The sequence below is a fragment of the Hyaena hyaena genome, unplaced genomic scaffold (assembly GCF_003009895.1).
Source record: "Hyaena hyaena isolate Hyena2069 unplaced genomic scaffold, ASM300989v1 scaffold_82, whole genome shotgun sequence".
Lineage (NCBI taxonomy): Eukaryota > Metazoa > Chordata > Mammalia > Carnivora > Hyaenidae > Hyaena > Hyaena hyaena.
Window position 1 is genome coordinate 314,592 of NW_024080713.1, and position 24,817 is coordinate 339,408.

The 24,817-nt window shown below is 41.0% G+C and overlaps 1 protein-coding gene across 1 annotated transcript in view; it reads right to left on the reverse strand.

Annotated features, from left to right (window-relative positions):
- DGKI (diacylglycerol kinase iota) overlaps window positions 1-2,337 on the reverse strand; it is a gene marked incomplete at its 3' end in the record, with an annotated part of 307,501 nt that extends 305,164 nt beyond the window's left edge. Inside the window, exon 1 of the mRNA XM_039233998.1 lies at window positions 1,931-2,337. Coding sequence (XP_039089929.1) covers window positions 1,931-2,337 — 407 coding nt within the window. The remainder of the gene's footprint in view (window positions 1-1,930) is intronic.
- Between the last annotated feature and the right edge of the window lie 22,480 nt (window positions 2,338-24,817).

Below are 24,817 nucleotides of genomic sequence, written 5' to 3' on the forward strand. Positions count from 1 at the left end.
TAAAGCTTTATTTAAAAGGGAATGTTCACAAAGTAGGATCCAACTCTGTGGATTGTAAGGCAAATGTGGGATTATTATTCCTTGATGGAAAAATGTTGTGTTCGTGTCTGTGTTTGTGCATGCACACACCTAAACATCCATGTATGAGCTTGCAATCCAGAAAGCCGTGTCCCCACCTACTACCCATGTCCAGGAGAGAAGCTCAGAGAATGACACCTGCCAAGAGGCAAGCTGAATTGATTTCCCTTGCAAACTCTGCCTCTGGAGCCCTACCTAGTGAGGAGTCTGATGAACACCAGTAACGCAGGACAGTTTCTCAGCTCAGGAGCCCAGACCCACGATGTGCCTGATGTAATCAACCCCCTCCAACTCACAGTTCCTAAATTAGGCTGAATGTAGTCCCTGTCCCCCCTAAGGGCCAGGCAGGCCATCATTCCGAGGAAGTAGAACCGCCTGTGTCCTAGCATACCTCCCGAGAGCTACCCCACTCTCCACCACTTGTCTATTTTTAGAAACCAAAAAATATAAAGAGGAAGATTCATTTGATCCTGATCTATGTGAGTGACTAAAAGAGCAAGCCAAGTGGGAAACTTCCTCAGTGCACAGTGAACAAAACGCACACGAGGGATGCGAGAACAACAACCTCCCCAGGAAGACCACTTCAGAGCCATCAGATGCCCACGCTTAGACACAGGGCACAGGCCCCAGTGACTGGGGCCTCCGGTGCGGGCAATGCCTATGGGGATCCCAATGATTCACACACATGCCCCCATAAATACAACACACACCCTCACAAACCCACACACCTCTGTCATCTGCTTTTGCTTACATAACAGCACATGGTGTGACGGGTTTAGTACTTTAGAGGGGTTGCTGGAAAGGACTGCTAATTCAAAGGTTAGGGTCACACGAATGTTTTTACCGGCCCCTTTTCAAGAAATACTCCAACCCCTAGCAAGGGCAAATTTTTCTAGTTCTGTGCTTATTTATTACCTCAACTTCTAAACTAACGAGGCAGTAAGGGTAGTCTCTGAAACTCTCTGAATCTCTCAAAATGTTTATGCTTGCCTGGGGTTGGGGGGTGAGGGGGAGCAGAGAGCCTAATGAATCCTCATTCCTCTTTTTTTTTTTTTTTTGGATCCTGAGACAATGTAGGATAATCTTTTATTATAACGTGGTGGCCATTTACCCTACACTGTCCTCGTCTCACAAATGCGTCCATCTTCGGGGGGCAAGCATGGTCCCATTCTCTCACTCATCCCTGGCTTGCCAGCGGGCTCGCCACCTCCCCCTGCCTCCTGCCCCGCACACCCAGGAGAGAGGGAGAGAGCACAGGTACACGTAACCCCCTAACCAGGAGTATCTACAGACAGAGCCACACCGGCCCTTCCTTAATGGCATATATCCGTGCAGGTGCGACTCCACAAGGATTTCCCTTCAGGACAGCGCTGTCCCTTCCTGCCTGTACGGTGATCTCAACTACCAAGTTAGTGCCAAAGGTTCATCCAAGGAAATCTGGGAGGTGGGGGGCGGGGGGGGAGTGGTTATGGATGACCCCGGCTTAGGGACAACTTTGAGGACTCCTCTTAAGAAAACTAAGCATCTCTGTGTCTGCACCCCACCCCCCACTCCCGCGCGCACACGCATTTTGGTTGTTGTTCTGATCTCAGGGACCCAGTCTTCTGTCCTGTTCCGGAGGGACAGCGGGCGCACCCAGCTTCCCTCCAGCCCAGGAGGATGGGATGAGAAGAGAATACGTCTCCCCACAAGGGGGAGAGAGAAAGAGAAGCACACACACACAGAGAGAGAAACAGAGAGAGCGCAAGCGAGCCGGGTGCCCCCAACTCCGTGGAAGCGCCCGTGGGAGCGGCCAGAGCGGGTCTCAGCCCCGCGGCGCACCTGCCTCCGGCCGCCGGGGCTCCGCGCCTACCTGTAAGAGACCTGCTTCCGGAAAGTTAAGTTCCTCAGCTTCTCCTCCAGCGCCTCGTCCTTCTCCTTCGGGCCGGCGGCCGCGGGCTCCTCCAGGGCAGCGGCCCCCGCCGCCGCCGCCGCCGCTGCCCCCGCGCCCCGCGGGTCCGCGCCGCCCTCCGCGCCCAGGCAGCAACTCCCGGCGCCGCTTCCGCCGCCGCCGCCGCCGGGCGCCCCCTTCTCCTCTCCCGCCGAGGAGCTGGGGTTCATGGCGCCCGCTCCGGCGGCCGCCGAGGGAGCCGAGGCGGCGGCGCTGCAGAGGCCGGGCCGGCTGACGGCGCGGGCGGCGGCCGCCGCTGCGGGGGAGCGAGCAGGTCCGCGCGCCGCTGGCAGGGGCAGCAAATGGCAGCCCCTTCCCGCAGCATCCATCCGCGGCGGCACCGCACCGGGGCATTGTGGGAAACTCCGTGCCTCCACTCCCCCTCCCCGACCAATCAGAGGCCGCCTCCCTCCGCCCCCCTCTGCCTCCCCGCGCCCTCCGCCCGCCCCTCGCCCCCCACACCCTGGCCTTTTCCTAAATCGGGGGCCCCGGCCGGAGCTGAACCTGAACTCCGCCCTGAGGCGTCGGGGGGCTGCCGGAGGGGAGGACGGAGGGCGGGGGCCGGGAGCCGCCGGGCGCTGGGCGCGAACCCAGGCGTCCGAAGAGGAGAGCCCCGGAGGGAAACTCAGAGGCAGGCGTGCCGCGCCCTGGTTGGCACGCGAGGAGGCGGGGGGCCGGCCGCGCGAGGTGCCCTGCTCAGGCGGTCAGCCCTGGGGCGGCGGCGCCCACCTGGGTGCCAGGGAGTGCCCATGCCCAGTGCCCGTTGCTGCGGCGGCACCCTCTCCGTCCCCGCTCTCCGCTCCAGCTGAGCTCGAGCCCGGCAGAAGGCGCCCTGCGCTGGCAACCCGAGAGGGCTGGGGGAGCGCATTCAGGGCGACCCGGGGGAGAAGCCGTGCGCAGGGTAAAGTAGGGTGGGGGAGGGGCGGGAGGGGCAAGTTTAAGATATAGGCGAAGCGACTCCCTCCTTTCACTGGACCCCTTCATCCCTGAATCGCCCAACCAGCCCAGAGTCTTCTTCACACCTAGCAAACTCTTCCTAAACAGCTGTTAATTTGATTGGATGGGATCGGAGGGCCCCCAGGGAAACGCAAAGACTGAGGGAATCCAGGAGGTAAAAGTGAGGATGGGAGCGCAGGGTGCTCTTGCAGGGTCGAGTCAGGAGAGGAGGAGCTCGCCCAAGGAGGGGCTGTGAGCCACGTCAGACCCCACTGCTAAAAAAAAAAAAAAAAACACGCCAAGCCTGCGGTCTATGGAGATTTAGTCATCCACCTCATCCCGAGTTTTTGTTTCTAAGATTACCCAAACTCTATGGGGTTTGAATGATGCGCTACACAGTGTATAAGACAGGTTATTTTCCAAATTAAAGGGTTCCACCCAAGAAATCGCAGCTGTTAACAAATAGGAGAAAGATCGGTACTTCAGGCTAAGTGTAGTAGCCACAGTACGTACCTACATGTACCTGTGGTAAAAGAACTGGACCAGAGAAGAATTTCAGGTGGGCGCTGTAGGACCCCAAACAGATTGCTTGATTTCTTTCCCTTTATTTTCTCATAACTAGAATGAAGACGTTGAACAAGAGACCTCAAATCTCCCCAAAATTCCACATTGTGTAATTCTTTCCATATGCATATTAGAGCAAGCCAAAGGTCAGGACATTTCCAGAGTGGAATGAGGAAAGGTAATAATAAAAATGATTTAAAAAACAGCTAGTGGTTATTAAGCCTTCATTTTTATATGACAGTGTTGTGCTAAGCACTTCAGTGCCTGTATCTAAATTTTCACAGCACCCCTCAAATGTTAGCAACTCGTCGCATTGCTCATGCAACGAGAAGTTGACAGAGCCAGGAATCATACCCAGGCTGTCTGTCCCAGGTGGTTGCTCTTCACCCCTGTGCAGTCTGCCCCATCTTCGGAGGGGAGTGGGAGAATTAGGCTCTTCAATAGTAACATTAAATGAAATATATGAATACATAGTGTATCATTAAAACCATATGATCTTAAAAACATGATCTTACCTGAATTACTAGACGGCCTTCTAACTGCTCACCATAACTTCTCTGATCAATTCTCTAGCTCAACTCCTAAGATACTTCTGATATGTTATCCTTTATCTGAAAATCTTCCAAGTATGCTATAATGTCATTAGGGCAAAGTTCAAATAACCCCTGAACTGATTTTCAAGGCCACGTTAGTGGGTGGTGTGCCAGCCCTGACCACCTCCCCTTCTTACTATTCTGAAAGTGCCACTCTGAACTGGACTGTGTACAAGTCTCAGGTACCCCCTGCTCCCGTCATTGCACGCATGGGTCTGCTGCCTCGTTTTCCACATCCTCCCCATCCCTAGTATTCACCTAGCTAACTACTATATCTCTATTAGATTTGAGTTTACATATCTCTTCCTTCTAGAAGCTCCATTCATCTCCTTCTAGACTGTGATAGGTACGTCTTCAATAGGTTCCCAATGCATCATTATACTAAACTTTGACCACTGTAACTGTCAGTCATTTGTTTATCTCTCACATATGTTTGCGGAGGCTATGAGTTATTTATCACTATATTTCCAGTAATGAGCATAACAACTGTGCATATGATAAGCTGTCATTAAGTGTTTATTGACTTAGAAAAGAAAAATAAATGATTTTCAACATATAAACATGTGCTCAAATTCACTCATTATAAAATAAATTCAATTTTAAACTATAATAAGATGTCATTTTTTAGAACAGTTTGATAATGGATGGTATTGGTGAGGGATTACGAAAACCAACACTTCCTCAAATCGTTGGTATAGTTTGACGCAGTCCCTCTGATGGGAAATATGCCAGTACCTATCAATATATGAAATGCACAACCTAATTAACCTAGCAAGTCCACTTCTAGGAATTTGTTCTCTGATACCCTTGTAGGACACCAAAAATTTAAGACTAAAAGAACTTAAATGCTTGTTAATATAGGACTCATTACCTAAATTATTACTCATTCAGACAATGAAATTCTCTGCAGCCATTAAGAGGAAAAAGGCAAATTGATACATATTGATACAAAACAATCTCAAAAATGTTAACTCAAAAAAGAAAAAAAGGGTTCAGAGTACTTAGTATACTCTCCTTTACAGAAAAGAGGATAGCTATAGATATTGTATTTCAGGAAAGATATTTAATAAGACGGTGACACTCAGACTAGAATGGCCCTAGTAGTAGAATCCTGAGTTTTACCCGATTAAATAGATATATGCCAACAGGAGACAGAATGTCTGCTGGACCATTAAGTTGTGTATTTGCATGTTTAAAGAGGGTATCAACAAAGATGGGCTACTAAAAAAGGAAAATAGGGTTAAGAAAATGGACATTGAACACGCACCAGAATTTTATAGAGAGAAACAGAGAAACCCTATACCTAAGCAGTACAAATAATCCCAGCACAGAACAAATGGATTCTTGCTATAAGTGGTTTTCTAAGAAATTACTTAAAATATCCATTATTCTTTTAGACAATTTATTTTCCTTTTTGTTTTTCAATGGTCACTAAGCTACCTTGTAATTATTCATTCAACTTCTTGGTTACCTTGACTCTAAAAGTGGAATCCTTAGAAATAGGTCAAAAGCATTCCAATCACAGGAAAGGAAATTGATATTCAGGTTTAAAAATTCTTCTTGTACTTTGAGTAACAAAGTACATAAACAAACAAAAAAAATGAGCTTCTCCGGGTATGTTAAAACATCTGCTTCTAATCCTAGACCTCACCTAGACAGTATCTCAATCACTGGATCTAAAACTTCTTGCCTCACCTTTCTGTTATCAGTTACTGTTCATTCTAAAACAGGTATCATCCCTGTCTTAAATATCAGACTTGAGTCTCCAAATACCAATCTGTTCAAAAAGTCTTCAAACATGGAATTTTAAAGAACAATTTTTTTTAGAGTTCAGAAAAGACTGCAAGATCAGTATAAAGAGAATATTATAACTAAAATTTTTTAAATGCTTGTAGTGATTGAAAATTTTCAGGAAATAACACAGAATCATGTATTTTTTAAATGCAAGTAACACATGTAAACCACACACACACACACACACACACACATTTAGGATTTCAGTTATGTATAGGCCAATCTAAATATAATAGAGTCTTTGAAAATACTATCACTAAAGGAAAAAAGCTAAGTGAGCTGAAGTCTATACACTTATTCCTGCTTTCCAATCTTTACCTTTGCTATTTGTGTTGCCTGGAATGCTCTACCTCAGAGGTTCCCAAACTTTCTCAGTTCATAGAACCCTTAGCATCTCAGTAGGTAATTTTCCTGAAAACTAAGCCAAAATAAGAAGCTAACATTTTTGTTTACTAGGGAGTTAGGTGCTAACAATTTATTAAGCAGTTGTGTCTCAATGACTTTAGCAGTTGTTTAAAAAAATAGAACACATACATTGAAAAGGAATAATGATAGGTGTATCTCATTCTTAAATAGCCATAATTACTCATCATGTAATGGACATGGCATAACTTGTCAAACCTAGGAATCCTATTAGATACTACCACTCATTCCCTGTACCTGGGAGTGCTTTTTATCAGAGCAAGAACTAAAAACCCAGATCTGCCAAGATAATGATGTCATGTAAAGAAGGTAATGTGGATCCGGTGTTGAAATTGTCAACTACCTTGAGCTAGCAGTTTGCATGGTATTCGACAGATGTTGAGTATCACTGAGTTTCCCTTGAAAATTTAAAATATTCTGCAATGCCCTGTAAATTCACTACAGAAAACTGAGCACCTCTGTGCAGTTTAGAACAGTGGCTTTACTCAAAATTTTCCACAGTGTTTGGTTTCTTTGAAATTTTTATATGTTCATTTATTTTTGAGAGAGTGAGCAGAGGAGGAACAGAGAGAGAAGGAGATGCAGAATCTGAAGCAGGCTCCGGGCTCTGAGCTGTCAGCACAGAGCCCAACGCGGGGCTTGAACCCACAACGGTGAGATCATGACCTGAGCCAAGTGTCAGATGCCCAACAGACTGAGCCACCCAGGTGCCCCTCTATGGTGTTTGTTTTGTATGGGTCCCCTGAAAAAAGACCCTGATGTAAGTCTCACAAACCAAGGCTTTATGGGGAATTATAATCCCAGCACTTTGTGAAGGGAAAAAAGGAGGAGGCAAAAAAAAAAAGAGGGAAAATAAATTCAAGATGGTAAATTATGAGCTAGCTGCATCCCCACAAATAAACATAGCTGGTTGCTTAGTCACCAGAACTTCTTCCAGGCAGGCTTTACATCACTGTTGCAGCTGGGAACATTCTGCCTCCAGAAGAAAGAGGAATTTCTCTGCCACTTTCTTCTTGGGTCCTGTCTCTCACTGGTTGACATTTGTCCCTCAAGGAATTAACTCACCCTCACTTGCAAGCTGTGATAACTGGCTCATTATGGCAACTGCTTGGGAACCTGGAACCCACCCCACATCATGACTCCTCATCTCTTTCTAGAAGTGATCAGAGGAACCTCTAAGGATAGAGACTGGTTGGGCCTGAGCACCATGCTGTTGAGTCTACTGCTATCTCAGTGGAGGCTGGGCCAGAGTTCATCCCTCCTTGGGGGAGGCTGAGAAAGCTGGCAAAGGTAAGATAGGAGGCAATGTCAGTGTCAATGGAAGCGATTGGTAGGCAAAAGAATAGACAAAGGGGTAGGAAGACAGGTGGGGCCACACCATTCTGGAGAGGTCCTATAAACTGGGCCCTATACACACTCCTTCATCTCATGCGGTCTCACTTTACATATCACCTTTTCAGAGAAGCATCTCTGACACTCCCTAAGATGCGTTTCTCAGCCACAGCTGACATGGGACTTTGTTTTAGTTTCCTCATAGCACATCCCATTGTCTAAACTGCGTTATTTACTTTTGTCTTTTTCCTCTTATTAGAACATGAGCTTGGGGCACCTGGGTGGCTCAGTCGGTTAAGCGTCCAACTTCAGCTCAGGTGAAGATCTCATAGCTCATGAGTTCAAGCCCCACATCAGGCTCTATGCTGACCGCTCAGAGCCTCGAGCCTATTTCCAATTCTGTGTCTTCCTCACTCTCTGCCCCTCCCCAACTCGTGCTCTATCTCTGTCTCTCAAAAATTAATAAACATTTAAAAATTAAGAACATGAACTCTATCTTAGTTAATGTGTTCAACAAAACTATACTAGACCCATAGTAGGCACATAATAAATGCTTACTGAATGAATGAATGAATGAATGAATGAATGAATGTTATCCAACATTCATCTGCCTAGAAGGAGACTCGGGGAACCAATCAGGAAGGTTCTGGGGTCATAAATTTATCAGCCAATAAGGGAAGAAGGGATCTACATAAGGAATGTGTGTTAACACCCATATTTTCAGGCTCATACCATTGCCATACAAAATATGAAGCTGCAGTAGAAGCCTGATGAATCAGAATGGAGAGGGATCTTTAAGGTTCTACAGACAGGAATTGGTAGAAATGTACTAGTTCATCAGTCTCTGGGCTACAATTAAATAAAAATAGAATGATTAGGGCCACCTGGGTGGCTCAGTTAGTTAAGCATCTGACATTGGCTCAGAACATGATCTCTCAGTTTGTGAGTTTGAGTCCCTGTGCTGACAGCTCAGAGCCTAGAGCCTGCTTCAGATTTTGTGTCTCCCTCTATCTCTCCCCCTCCCCTGTTCATGCTCTACTTCAAAAATAAACAAACATTAAAAAAGTAGAGCTATGAGGGGCACCTAAGTGGCTCAGTTGGTTAAGCATCTGACTTCAACTCAGGTCATGATATCACAGTCTCTTGGTTCAAGCCCCACAATGGGCTCTGTGCTGACAGCTTAGAGCCTGAAGTCTGCTTTGGATTCAGTGTCTCCCTCTCTCTCTGCTCCTCCCCAGCTCATGCTCTGTCTCTCTGTCTCTCAAAATTTAAATAAAATGTTTAAAAAAATTTTTTTCTTTTTATATCTCCAGAATGGGAGGAGTCTTTAGAGCATTCAATTCAGCCTTCCATCCTTGTACAGTGCTCCCACAGCATCCCTTCATATGATCCATTTTAACCTTGAGCAATTGAAGTTACTAAGCAGTCAACACAGTCATTTTCAACAAGCTATTTCATAGAATTCTTCCTATTTTTAAATTATTATTCCTTACTCTAATTGTTGGTACACTGCCCCCAAAGAATATAATTTATGATGTTCCTGTTCTTGAGCATCTTGTTTGGAAGCTAAATTGAAGGAATTAACATTTATTCCCATTAAAGTTCCTCTTGCCGTGATCTGACCACCACTCGCCATCCAAAATTCTTTGGAATCTGAAGTCCGTCTTACATTACATTTACAATCCCTCCTGGCTCCTTATCAGGAGCAGATCTGATCTGCAGTATGCTGTGAATTCACCTATAAATATCCCAAAAAGTGTAAAGTTGGGAACGCATGGTGTATTCCCAGGAACCTCACTCTAGGCTGATAGTCATTTGTTTTACAGGCAGTTATTTATTGTCTACACGTGATATACACCATTCCAGGCACTTAACGATTCACCAGTGAAAACCTAAAGACTCTTTCCTCTTGGTGCTATACATTAGTGCTCCAATCATAACTTTTGTAAATAGTTATTGAAATCCAAATTAAGACATCAAGTTGGCCTTTTATAGAACCCACATTTCCCTAAGTTCAGTTAAGGGATAATGTCCAATACTTTATTTCTATGGCATTTCCCCAAAATATCAGAGAAGAAACCATAGTAAAGACAATCAGGATAATCCAAAATGACATTTTAATTAACCTATTCTCATTTCTAGGGATCATATCTTTATTTTTCAACATGTTACAAACATTTCTTGAGCCTCTTCTATACGAAAACTATGCTAATGCTAAGGATTTGAAAATGGATTCTGCAAATGCCTTGAACCAGGCTACCAATTAATTGTAATAAATGAAAAGCACTTTTTTTTCTTTTTCACTGAAAGTAATAAATGTGGCAGAAACCATGATCTTTTTACTCAAAACCATTCACATCTCCTTTCTCCCTCATCTTCCTAGATGACAAAGATATAAAAGATAAAATACTCTCTTTCCCAAACTGCCCTGCAGTGAAGTGTGACTATGTGACCTGGTTCTGAACAATGAGATCAAAGCCAAAATAACCAGATGGGGCTTGTGGGAAAGGGTTTTATTAGTACAGAAAGATAATATGTCCCTTTAGTCCTTTACCCTTCTTCCTCCTTCATTTCAATGCCTAGAGGTGTAATAGCCATCTTGCAACCATGAAGACAAAAAACCATTTACTAAGGATGGAAAAGTCAGATGTAATGGTCCTTGGTCCTCAATGACTTCCTTGAGCAGTTGCCAGCCTAGAACAGCTCGCCTACCACAAGACTTTTCATTATAAGAAAAAATTAAAATCCAATCTTTTAAGCCACTGTTGACTGGATTCATTTTTTTCATTTGCTTGCAGCCAAATGCATTCATAACTTTTAATTGGCACAAATGAATCCAGAAAAAAGAAATAATGTGTTGATTGAAATATTATAATAACCGAAATCAAATTTGGTAGTTGGGCTAAATCCCCCCCAAACTGTACTTTTTCAAATAATTTTCAAAGTTAACTATGAAGTTAAAAATATTACTCTTTAACCAAATAATTCTGTTTCTAGAAATGGATCCTAAGCAAAAATCCCTAGGAAGCAGATCCTGAGTAGGGGAAAATATTTGTTGTAGACTTGTTTATATTTCTGAAGAAATGATCTAACAAATCAACAATAAAAGAAAATAATTAAGTAAATTTTCCAATGTCCATTGAAGGAATGTTATGCAGACTGATAAAATAATAATTATGAGTCAATGTAGAAACAATACAAACTGCTGATGATATGCTAAGTGAAAACAGTTGGATATAAAGTTGAATGACATCATCTGGAAATTAGATAAAGTATGAGTATATAAGACAGAAAAGGAATGCACAAATAGAAAAATAGTTGGCTTTCAGATGGCTTTTAATTTTTTCAAAATTATTTATATGGTTATTATATTACAATTAAAGGACATTAAAATTTTTTAATGTTTATTTATTTGAGAGAGAGAGAGACAGAGACAGAGACAGAGCACAAGTGGGGGAAGGACAGAGGAAGAGGGAGACACAGAATCCAAAGGAGGCTCCAGGCTCTGAGCTGTCAACACAGAGCCTGATGTGGGGATGGAACCCATGAACTACAAGATCATGACCTGAGAGGAAGTCAGACACTCAACCGACTGAGCCACCCAGGTGGCCCCCAAAATAAGACATTTTAAAGGTAAATATTATCTTATTAAATACCATGTACTTTCATAAATACTTTTTCTATCTCTACCAAAGATAGAGGTATCATAAACTTCTGGTTTAGAGTTGCTAGAAATATAAACAGAGCTCTATGTTCCATTTAAATAAATAAAAGATTTTAATTCAGTAAAGTTGTGAATATTTGTAATATCAGGAAAGTATTAGGATTAGAATGGCTCCTCCTCTCAAGAATGAACATGAAATGTGGAATCAAATGAGTTAAAGAATTTGATTTGGGTTTATGTCTTCTTTGCATGTCATGGACAATAAAATTACGTTAATGATCAGATCAGCTTTTGGACAAATAAAGCCTGCAATAATACTCTGTCTGGGATGGGAAGTATTTGAGAGATTATCTGTTCCCACCTTTCATTTCACAAGTGAAGAAACTAACACCAGAAAAGTTAAATGATTCACCAAAGGTCACATACATAGTTAGTGAAGGAGTATAATTCAGGTCTTCTTTAATGTTATTCATCCCCAGAATAAACAATTCTTCATTAAGTAAGCTTTTATTAAGTAGCTGCTCTGTACTACTATGTACTGGACAATGTTAAGCCCTATATTCAAAGTTAAGGACACATACTACTCTTCCAGCATCAGAGTCTTATGGGGTAAGCATTAGTATAATAATCATAAGACATATTGACATAAGTGCTAATGTTCTACTAGATTCCAAGTACCTTAGAACATGACCTTGGAAAACTTAACACTTTGTGTCTGAGGAGTCTCAAGGAAGAAGTGGTTTTTGCCTTGTTTCTGAAGGTTTGAGTGGAATTTCACCATCTAAAACAATACTTTACAAAAGCACAGAAAAAGGAAAGAACTAGTTATGCTGTAGAATACCAAATACTTTGCTATGGCACTTGGAGTGAAGGATCATGGGAGAAGTGGAGGTAAAGGAAGCAAGTTACAGACATTAAGAAGTCCTTCTATTCTATTCTGAGTATTTTGCACTTTGTGAAATAGGCAAATAAGAAGCACAGATTGTTTCTAGGCATGGAAAATGCTATGATTAAATATAAGTTTGGGAAAGCTGTCCTCCCAAGGCATGGAAGACAAAGCTGAACGGGAGGAAGCAGGAAAACAAGTTACAAGGTTATTGAAATAATCTGGGCAAGGGGCGCCTGGGTGGCTTAGTCGGTTAAGCATCTGACTTTTGCTTAGGTCATGATCTCGCGGTTCCTGGGTTCGAGCCCCGCGTCGGGCTCTGTGCTGATTGCCAGCTCAGAGCCTGGAGCCTGTTTCAGAGTCTGTGACTCCCCTCTCTCTGACCCTCCCCTGCTCACGCTGTCTCTCTCTCTCTCCTAGAAATAAATAAAACATTTAAAAAAAAAGTTTTAAAAAAAATGAAATAATCTGGGCAAGAAATACCAAGGGCTTGAACTAAGGGCATGGCTAGGAAGGGGAATACATATTGCTGAAATATTTGAGAGATATGACTGAGATAGAACCAAAGGTATTTAATGGATTAATTATAGAGAATAGGAAAATGGTGGAATCAAGGGTGTTCTAGAAATTCTAGGCAGACTCTAATAACACAAAGAACCTAGTAAATTTAACATAGTCTTAACTACATATCACAAACACATGCTCAAAACTTCCGTATCTAGCATACCAAATGCCTGATAATCAAACATGAATTATGCAAGGGAGAGTTCAAATAAAAAATAATGATCATATTTAACAAGACACGATCATTAAGAAATAGAAATTCTGAACAGACCTATCTACCAAGGAAGTTACATTGGTAATTAGAATACCCTCAACAAAGAAAAGCCCAGGGCCAGATGGCTTCACTGGTGAATTCTACTAAACATTTATAGAAAAATACCAAACCTCTTCAAACTCTTTTAAAAAGCTGAAGAGGAGAAAATACTTGAAAATTTATTCTACAAGGCCAGCATTATCCTGAGCCCTAAACCAGACAAAGACACTGTAAGGAAACTACAGACCAATAATCCTGATGAATATTGGTCCAAAATTCTCAACAAAACACTAGCAAACAGAATTCAACAGCACATTGAAAGAATTCTACTCCATGACCAAGTGGGATTTATTCCCAGAATGCAAGAATGGTACAACATGAAAATCAATCAATGTAACAAATCATAATAACAGAATAAAGAAATTTTAAAAAACACATAACCAAATGGTCCTTGATTTGATGTACAAAAGTTATTTGATAAAATCCAGCACTTTTTCGTGATAAAAAAAAAAAAACACTTAACAAACTAGAGGTAGAAGGAAACTACCTCAATGTGGTAAAGTCATTTATAAAAACCCCATGACTAACATCATACCTATTGGTCAAAGTCTGAAAGTTTTTCCTTTAAGATCAGGACAAGACAAGGATGTCCAAGTCCTAGCCAGAGCAGTAAGCAAGAAAAAGAAATAAAACGTGTCCAAATTGAAAAGGAAGAAGTAAAATTATCTCTGTTCACAGACAATGTTACCTTATGTGTAGAAAATCCTGATTACACACACACTCTCTCTCTCACACACACAGAATTAATAAAGGAATTCAGCAAGATTTTACAAAACAAAATCAGCATGAAAAAAATCAGTTGTTTCTATACACTAACAATGAACAATCAGGGGAAAAGTAAGAAAGCAATTCCATGAAGAATAGCATCAAAAAGCATAAACTACTACTTAGCAATAAATGTAACCAAGGAGGAGAAAGACCTGTATACTGAAAACTACAAAACTTTGCTGAAAGAAATTAGAGAAGATACAAATAAATGGAAAGATATCTTGTGTTCTTGAATTGAAAGACTTAATATTGTTAAGATATCAATACTACCCAAAGCAATCTACAGATTTAATGAACTCTCTATCAAAATCCAAAGGCATGTTTTGCTGAAATAATAGTAAAGCCCATCTTAAAACATTTTAGATTTCTAAAGGACCCTGGATATTCAAAATAATCTTGAAGAGAAGAGCAAAGTTGGAGGTCTCACACTTTCTGATTTCAAACCTTATTATAAACCTATAGTAATCAAAGCTGTGAAATACTGGTGTCAAGGCAGACATAGAGACAACAGAATAGGAAAAAAAAGCTCAGAAAATAAACTTACATGTACATGGTCAAATGACTTTCAGCAAGGGTACTAATATCATTTGATGGAGAAAGGATAGTCTTTGAAATAAATGGTATTGGGAAAATAGGATATCCATATGCAAAAAAAAAAAATGAATGAATTTGGACCTTTACTCTTATAGACAGCTCACGTTGCTGGAACAAAATATCAAAGACTGGATGACATAACGGATTTATTTCTCATAGTACCGGAGGCTGGGAAATCCAAGATCAAGGTGCTGGCAGTTCAATTCTTGGTGAGGATCCTCCTTCTAGCTTGCAAACAGCCTCCTTCTACCTGTATTCTCACATGGTGGTGACGAGAAGCTCTAGTGTCTTTTTGCTTCTTATAATAAGGGCACTAATTGAATCATGAGGACTCTATCCTCATGACATCATATAAACCCAATTGCTTTCAGAAGTCTCACCTCTTAATACCATCACATTGGTGGTTAGGGCTTCAGTGTATGAACTTGGGGAGAACACATTCAATTGGTAACACTCCCCTTATACCATATACAAATTCTGAAACATAAGGCATAAGACTATTAAATTCTTAGAAGAAAACAGAGAGAGCAAGCTATATGACATTGGATTTTCTAAACATGACACCAAAATACAAGCAACAAGGGTAAAAAATTGACACACTGATATGTAAATGGCCAACAAGCATATGAAAATCTACTCGATGTCACTAATCATTAGGGAAATGCAAATCAAAACCACAATGAGATATCACCTCACACCCATTAGGATGGCTACTATCAAAAAAGCAAAACAAAATGCCAGGAAATAGTAAGAATGGTGAGAATGTGGACAAACTGGAACATATGTCCACTGTTGCTGGGAAAATAAAACAGCACAGACACAATGGAAAATAATGGGGCAGTTCCTCAAAAAATTAAAAATAAAATTATCATATAACCCACCAATTCCACTTCTGGTCATATATCTCGAAGAACTGAAAGCAAGACCTCAAAGAGATATTTGCAAACCCACATTCATAGCAGAGACAACATTCACAAGCGCTAAAAGGTAGAAGCACCTACATGTCCACTGATGGATGAACAGGTAAACAAAATGTGATCCATTCATACAATGGACTAGTATTCAGCCTTAAAAACAAAGGAAATTCTGACACATGCCACAACATTGATGGACCTTTAGGACATACTGTGAAGCTAAATAAGCCAGTTACAAAAAGACAAGTAGTGTACAATTTGACTTATATGAAATATCTAAAGTACTCAAATTCATAGAAACAGAAAGTAGATGGGATTGCCAGAGGCTGGAGTGGAACGAAATGTGGAGCTGTTGTTTAATGGGGTACAAGTTTCTGCTTTGCAAGATGAAAGAGTTCTAGAGGTTGCTTGCACAACAACGTGAATATACTTACCACCATGGAGATGTACACTTAGAAAGATTAAGCCCGGAGTGCGTAGATGGCTCAGTCGGTTGAGTGTCTGACTTTTGGCTCAGGTCATGATCTTGTGCATTCGAGCTCTGCATTGGGCTCTGAGCTGATGGCTCAACTTCAGATTCTGTGTCTACCCCCCTCTCTCTCTGCCCCTCCCTTGCTTGTGCTCTCTGTCTCTCTAAAACATAAATAAATAAACATTTTTTAAAAAATGGCCCAGGAGCACATGGCCGGCTCAGTCGGTTGAACGCATCTGACTTTGGCTCAGGTCATGATCTCACGACTCGGCTCGAGCCCCATGTTGGGCTCGGTACTAATAGTTCAGAGCTTAGAGCCTTCATATTCTGTCTCCATCTCTCTCTGTCTCTGCCTCTCCCCCACGCACGCTGTCCCTCTCTTTCTCAAATATAAATAAACATAAAAAAATAATTTTAAAAAGTGCACAAAGGACCTGCTTCTGAAAGAAAGAAAGAAAGAGAGAGAGAGAGAGAGAGAGAGAAAGAAAGAAAGAAAGAAAGAAAGAAAGAAAGAGAGAGAGAGAGAGAGGGAAGGAAGGAGAAAGAAAGACAGAAAGAAAGAAAGACAGAAAGAAAGACAGAAAGAAAGACAGAAAGACAGAAAGAAAGACAGAAAGAAAGACAGACAGACAGACAGACAGACAGAAAGAAAGAAAGAGAAAGCCTGTAAATGTTATATTATACATTACTACCACAACAAAAATTAAAAACAAACTTGTGGAGAGCCTCTGAAACAAAGGTTTAAAAAAAGCTGTTATGGGGGGAGAAAATAAAAAGAGGAGAATTTATGCCAAGGCCACAAATTACTGAAGTTTGTCTGACTTTAAGTCTCAGACCATGAGGGAGAAAAATAAATTCTCCTGAGAAGTCGGGTCCAAATGAATAGAAGTCAGGTGCGGGCAATGGCAGGAAACAATTTCTTGATGGAGCGTCTCAAGCCCTGCGCCAGATTTCAACGTGTTGGAGCTTTTGCTCTTCCATCTTCATTAATCAAAGGTGATGCAGGATTACAGGGTGGAATTACTAGCCAAGGAGTTTTCCATTTTCTGCCACTCTGAGATGATACTACTGATTGGAGTGGGAAGAGTCCCCTGAGGACAAATGCTCCTGCTCTTAGGATCAGAGTTTACTTGCAGAGCGAACAGAGTGTTCAGAAGACTGCTTTTGTTATTGTTATTCACAGTCCCTCTGGTGAGCGGAGTGCAATTAGCAAAACTCGGGCAGTCTAATCCACCATTATGGGGCGGCACCCCAGGACATTTGCATTTCCCCTTTTGCTTCAAGTGAGTCAGATCTTTAATTGAATTGTAGTAATTTAAGCTTCTTAGTCCAACATTGCCTGTGCCCTCCAAAAGACTTGAAGTCACTTCCTATTACATTTAGTTGAACTTTTTATTCGACTGATAGTTTAGACGACTGTTTTTCATGAGACGTGAGACGACCGTTTCTCAATCTTCACTCACATCCTGAAGTCTCTCAAAGGGAAAAAAAAAGGATTCTTACAGACTCCTACAAGTTCATTTTCATTCTTTCAATTATCAGTTTAATTGTTTTACAAAACAGTGCCTAAAGTCCTTACATTAGTTAAGTAACAATAAACCCCAAATCCATTACTCAATAAACAAGTATAATACAACCCAGATATTCAAAAATCACAGTATTAATATATGATGGAAAATGTTGTTTTCCTCAAATTGAATCCCCACCTTCAACAAAAATATGGCCCTGTTTGCTCCAGAGCAAGTTATTTTGAGATGGGTGCTTTGAGCACACACAGCTCTCCGGTCATATTTCTATATTGCAATTACTGCAAAGCCTTTGCTCATGCAGCCTGTCCTGAGGCCATTTGGCCTTACTTAGCACAAAGGCATCATTTACATAATAATTCCATCTCTATTCTTTGCTCATTAGCCCACAGCTGCAAAATAGTGCTAAGTGATCAGCGTAATGTAATGGGGCTCCTGAATTCACAGATCTTTTAGTAAGGAGAGAATAATCTAGGTCATGCAGAGTTGACATATATTAATTTTTTAGATAACCACATAAATAAAGGCAAAATTTTTTAATTTTGAAAAGAAATAACAGAAACTCTAGGTCCTTGGAATCAGTTGAGGAACATTACTTTACACCACACCTCCCTTAGCATCTACTTAATACCCAAGAAAGTATTCCTATTTATCTCTGTCTGCCTAGAGCATCAGTAACTTGAGGGCAGTAAGTCCTTTGGTTCTATAGAACTTCTCCCTGCACCCATAAAACTACACCCACTGACACCGATTGTTTCCTTGCTTCAGAGGTTGCTGAACTGATGAAGGTTTCCTGAGTATTTACTTCTTTGGAATCTGCACCAGTTAATTCAATGGGTTAAAGAAGATATTCTGATTCTTACTACTGTGCCCAGGAAATGGGTTTGATTCTGTTTAACTCACCACATGGACTGGGCCATTTACCACCTGCATTCAGACCATGACACCTGAGCACTCACACTTCCTGACTTTCATTCAACTAGAACCCTTAGCTAAAAAGTGGGGACCAGATTTAAAATTGGGTAAGTCTGGAGTGCCTGGGTGGCTTGGTCGGTTAAGCACATCCAATTTTGGCTCAGGTCATGATCTTGCCATCTGTCAGTTTGAGCCCCTCATTGGGGTCTGGAGCCTGCTTCAGCTTCTGTGTCTCCCTCTCTCTCTGTCCCTCCCCAGCTCACACTCTGTCTCTCTCTGTCTCTAGCAGAAATTTTTAAAAAAAGAAAACATTAAAAGGAAAAATGAAAAAAGAAGTATGGTGTATGCCCTCTTTAAAAAAAATAATAAAATAGGGTAAGTCTGGGAAAATCTACAACCACACCTTCCATAGTCAAAGGCCTATATCAGAAGGACTTTGTCATGGAAAGGATGCTGGATGAGAAAGTCCATTCTACCTTTATCACCAAGTAGTTGTGTGGCCTCAGGCAAGTCACCCAACTTCTGTAATAATTAGTTCTCTTATTTATAAAATGAAAGAGTTGAAATAGAATTTCTCTAAGATTCTTTCTCGCCTCAAGAATCCAAGACCTATGAATGAAGTAGAAGTTGGAGAGCTGAGGTAGATCGCCATCTTGTCATATATTTTTTTGTCCTACAGCAGCGTGAATGACACACTTACTACTCAATCATTCTGTTTTTCTTTCACATCTCTCCTCCTCTCTCTGTTTCTCCCTCTCTCTTATTCCTCCCTTGGTGATCATCATCAGGGAAGAATGGAAAATGGCATCAAGAACACTACAGAAACTTTCTAAAGATACCAGTGTGTTCCCGTTCTCTGAGGAATAGATATGGATCATTTCGATGTTTTTCTGTCTCATAAAGTAATTTCATGAACGTGTTTGCCAATCTGAACATTGAACTTTTTCCAAAAGATCACTTCATCAAAGCTAATGGATGACTAAAATCCAAGGGTTCCCTGATGGGTTTCCTGCTCCATTACTCAATAAACATTAAATAACAATAACAGAAATGATACTATTGAAACCACTCTAGATAAGTTCTTTGAGATGGAAGGTAATAGAAGGGAAGAGGGAAGAATGTATTATGCAGAAAGTTGTAACTCAAACAAAAAGGATATGTTTGTTCCTCACAACCTGGAAGGTGCCAAATGGACTTGGGTCATTTACTTTGAAGCTGTGAATGCTGACTGTTTTTTAGAGTGTTATTCCAACAGTTGATGAGGTAGAAGCTTCTGCCTTCCTGTAGGGATATGTAATCATATTGAACACAATAACTCCACCAGGCTGGTTATATTGTCATCACTCTTTAGAAGATATGAAGACATTAAAAGAGTTCATTGCAAGTAATAAAGACCACCCAAAAAACAGAAATAGGGAAATGAATAGGAAATGTTTTCTGAGGGGCGCCTGGGTGGCTTAGTCGGTTAAGCGTCCGACTTTCGCTTAGGTCATGATCTCGCGGTTCGTGGGTTCAAGCCCCGCATCGGGCTCTGTGCTGACTGCCAGCTCAGAGCCTGGAGCCTGTTTCAGAGTCTGTGACTCCCTCTCTCTCTGACCCTCCCCTGCTCACGCTGTCTCTCTCTCTCCTAGAAATAAATAAAACATTAAAAAAAAAAAGGAAATGTTTTATGAGTTTGAAAAGGATAAAGTTATTGGCCAACAATTACTATTTTGTGGGAATGTCTACAGAAGTGTCAGGGGACAAAGCAAAGGAAAATAAACATTTTGTATTTCTCTAATAAATTTTTAAGTTCAGAATTTCTTTTGATTCCAGAAACCCTAATTTGTTCTTTAAGCAAATATCCTGAAGAGCTTTCATTACATTTTTATTAACATTGTCTTTAGTTCTTCCACAGAAAGTACTTAATCCGATTATGCAGACTGAACTCCCTGTTTCAAATATCTGTGTCTCCTTAAATGGCTAGTGATGTTTCTTTGCCTGCTTGTGCCAGCCAGCCTATAGTAATCCTCAACGCAGTGCAATCAATCTGTTGGACCACTCAGATAGAAATGGACAGTCAAGTAGCAAAAGGTAATTGAGGGTATCATTCCTCTCTCCAGTGGGCTTTCAGAAAAAAAGGCTAGTCAAGAAGAGAACATTAAATGCCCCTCTGATGCTGAGAGTTCTTGCCAGAAAAAGCAGGAAACGGCAAACTTCCTTCCCAGCCAGGAAACTTCAGCCTCTGCTCCAAGATGGTCCATTTAGTCAGCCAGTTGGCTGTCCAAGGTACCTCAGAAGACTGCAGGCCTCCTTTGCAGCTTTCTGGTTTGGAGATAATCCCATCTGGTAGAGCCATCTGGGCTGTCCATCAGGTTCCCGATTTGAGGAATCATCCTATACGGAGTGTCCACCAAGGTCCAACGTTTGGCCACAGTTACTTTAGTGGTTGAGTTGCCCATGCAAAAAGCAGAAAGGTCAGGGAGTCTGAAATCTACACTCAAGTCATCATATCCCTCAAATCTTCCAGGGAAGTAATTTCACCTAAACCTTGAGGGAATTCTGGGGAAATGTCACAATGGTGTTGAGGTATTCTTTGAACGTCTGGTTCATTTACTGGTTTCTCTCTTTCTCTGCTCCACCCACAATTTTACAAGCCTATTTTCATTTCCTGGTGCTTGACTTGTGCCACTTACCCATCCATTCAACTACTCATTTTTTTTCATAAAAAAAAAAAAAAAACCACAAAAATTTCTTTCCTCTTCCTTGCCTGTCCATTCTTTTGTACATATTATAGCCATTAAGCTAGACAAGAATGTTTACATGTTTTAAAGTATGTGTCTCAGTGGAAGCATGTAATAAATACTGATTGCTGAACTTCATCCCAGACAAAATTATTCACACTCTATTGGAATGGAACCCAGGCATCGGCATTTTGAGAAAAACTTCCCAAGTAATTCTAATGGATAGCCAGGTTTCAGAATCATTGACCTGGAAGCTTGTTGCTTTCTACTGGGTGCAACGACCTGGGCACTTGACATGATGTGAATGTTAGTATCTAATAAAGTAGCATGGTTTTACAAAGCCTTTGCAGTAGAACCAATGGTCGTTATAGTAATTTCCAGAGAGGGGAGATTTCTGGAGTGGAAAGAGTCATTAAAGAAAGTTTTGTGGCGTCCGCAGTAATTTGTAGAAGGTTTAAAATTATAGGTATAGTTCTACTTCTACACAATGAGGAATCCCTATCTAGAAATCTTACATACACAATAATAATAATTACAGCTAACATATGCAATGAATACTATGTAACAATTACTAACATGTTACTTGTATTAACTCACTCTATATTCACAATAACCTGAAAGGGAAGTAATATTTTGAATCCCATTTTACCTGTGAAGGAAATGAAGCAGAGAACTTGAGATTTTCCCAGGATAACGGAGGTAGCGCACTGCAGAGTAAGTACTTTGAACCCCGCACGTCTGGCTTCAGGGTCTATGCCTTAAGTAACTGTAAGACAGTAGGTATACCTCTTGGGCAGATCCCATTATAGAGCCAATGAATTCATGTATGATTCCTTAAACCAAGCTAACCATTTCCTCTATTTCATCTCTGCTTATGGTTTCTAATTTTGCCTTTTGAGAAAAAAAATCTGTCATATAATGAAGAACTCATATATTTAGGATTATAGGGTGTTACGGCTGGAAAGTCCTCATTTCTCAACCAGTGTTATTCTTGCATTTTAAAGATGGCAAACTGAGGGCTGAAATGCTTGACAAGTTTCCAAGGCTACACAGCTAACTACCTTCATTCCTGGCAATAAGATGGACTAGCTGTCCAAAGCCATTTCCCTTGGTATGGACCACCTATAATTCTGGAGGAAATATAGAAAACATTTATAAAATAAATGTCTGGTTCACTCATTAAGCTGATCCTTTGTTAACTCAGAGTGGATGCTTAATAGACTATGGAGTTGGTGGATAGAAGACAAAGCCTAAACAGGTATTAAGTTGGACTGAAGACCCACACATAGCTGAGATCTCAATGTATTGCATCCACAGCAGAAGATCTAGGGGGAGAAAACCCCACATCACAGAGGAAGTTCGTAGGGTTGAGTGCAATGTGGGTCTTTGGTGAGCAACAAAGTACAATAAACTAAGTGGAAGACAAGAAAGAGGCGGCAAAGAAGACAAAGAGGAGGAGGGAAGGAGAAGCAACAGCAGTGGCAGTTGAGGAAAGAAGAAGGAGGAGGAGGAGGAGGAGGAAGAGGAGGAGAAGGAGGAGGAAGAGGAGGAGGAGGGGGAGGTGGAGGAGGAAGAGGAGGAGGAAGAGGAGGAGGAAGAGGAGGAGGAGGAGGAGGAGGAGGAGGAGGAGGAGGCAGGAGGGAGGGGAGGAGGAGGAGGAGGAGAAGAAAAAGGAGAAGAAGAAGAGGTGCACCCAATGTTTATAGCAGTACTATCACAAATAGCCAAAATTATGGAAACAGCCCAAATGTTCAAGTGATGAATGAATAAAGAACATGTGGTATACACACACACACACACACACACACACACACACACACACACATGAATACTACTCAGCAATCAAAAAGAATGAAATCTTGCCATTTGCAACAACATAGATGGAGCTAAGTGAAGTAAGTCATTCAGAGAAAGACAAATATATGATTTCACTAATATGTGGATTTTAAGAAACAAAGAAGATAAACAGAGGGGAAGGGAAGGGAAAAATAAAATGAGATAAAAAACAATGTTCTGCCTGGGTGGCTCAGTCAGTTAAGCATCTGATTTCAGATCAGGTCACAATCTTGCAGTTTTTATGATTTCGAGCCCTGCATAGGGCTCTGAGCTGTCAGATCCCCTGTCTCCCTTTCTCTCTGCCCCTCCCCCACTCTCTCACTCTCTCAAAAATAAATAAACATTAAAAAAGAAAACAGAGAGGGAGGCAAACCATAAGAGATCCTTAAGTACAGAGAACAAACTGAGGATTGTTGTGGGGAGATGGGCTAAATGGGTGATGGGCATGAAGGAGGGAACTTGTTGGGATGAGCACTGAGTGATATATGTAAGTGATGAATCACTAAATTCTACTCTGAAACCAATATTACACTAGAGAATAAGTAACTTAAATTAAAAAAAAAAAGTATAGTCAGAATTCCTTAAGGAGTTAATAGAGGCAAAGGGGAAGAGGAAATACTTGAAAAGATAATGGCAGAGAATTTCCAAAAGTGATGAAATACACCAATCCTCAGACTAAGGGAACACAGTGAATCTCAAGTAGGATCCAAAAATAAGCTTATTATTAGACAAAGAAAAGATCATAAATCAGCCAGAAGAAAATGCCAGATTGTTGTCAGATAATCAAGAACTAGAAAACCTGACTTCTCAATAGCAAAATTGGAACCCTAAAGATGGTGAAATCAAAATATTGAGAGAGGAGAATTGAGGATCTAAAGCTGTCAAAACAAAAGGTAATTATGTGACATGACAGAGGTGTTAGCTATTATGAAAATCATAATATATAAATGTATCAAAACAATACATCATATATCTTAAACTTATATGATGTTGTATGTCAACCATATGTCAGTAAAAAATAAAATAAAATTGTATACCCAGCAAAATTATCTTTTAAGAATTAGGAAGAATAAAAGATAATTATAGGCAAATTAAAGACAAGATCCTCACATAAACCTTTTCCTGGGCAACACTTAGCAGATATTTTAAAAATTCTTCTGTAGCTTCCTGATTTACAGCACCTGCCTCTCCTGCACGCTTAACATTTCCACACCCTATTGGTTTTTAAAATGTGTGAGCCAACCAGCACTAGCCGAGAAGGGCTTAACATTATCCTGACCCTAGGTAATATGACCATAAATTTCTTTGGCTTTCAACTTCATAACAATGCTCCCACCATGCTTTTTTTTTGTTTTTCATTCATCTCATATATCCAGAAATTTAGCTGCTTTTGCATCTTTTCAATAGCACCATTATTCATTACAGGTGTTACTTTAGTACTTTTCAGAATAGCCTCACGTCCAGATCAGGATTTCCTCTTCCTTTTTCTGGATATACTGTATTGTTGATTTATTAGCATCGAACTTATGGCCAACAGTTTTATAACTCATGCCTGAATGAAGTTTATATAATACATATAAGCTCTCTCCATAAGGCACATCACTGCTTTTTAACACTTAGGAACACTAGCCAGAACTTCAGTACTATGCTTGGGGGGCATTTTAACTGTAAGAACACCAACAAAAACACAATATTTGTTGACAATATGAGAGTTGAAACAAAAAAGGCAGAGTGTCACCTTGTTTGACCCTCACTGGGAACAGGTACATCAGGCAACTCAGATTTTTTTTGCTGTCCTGTGCAAGTCCATGAATTACCATGAAAGTGCTATGAGTATTGATTTTGGGGTTACAAATAAATTTTAACAAGTAGGCAACTTCACAAACAAGCTATCTGTGAATGAGGATCAACTTTACAACTAAAATATGGCACAGAAATTGCATGGAAACAGAAGAGCTGCTCAGAATTAAGGCATGCCAAGGTCTGTAGGTT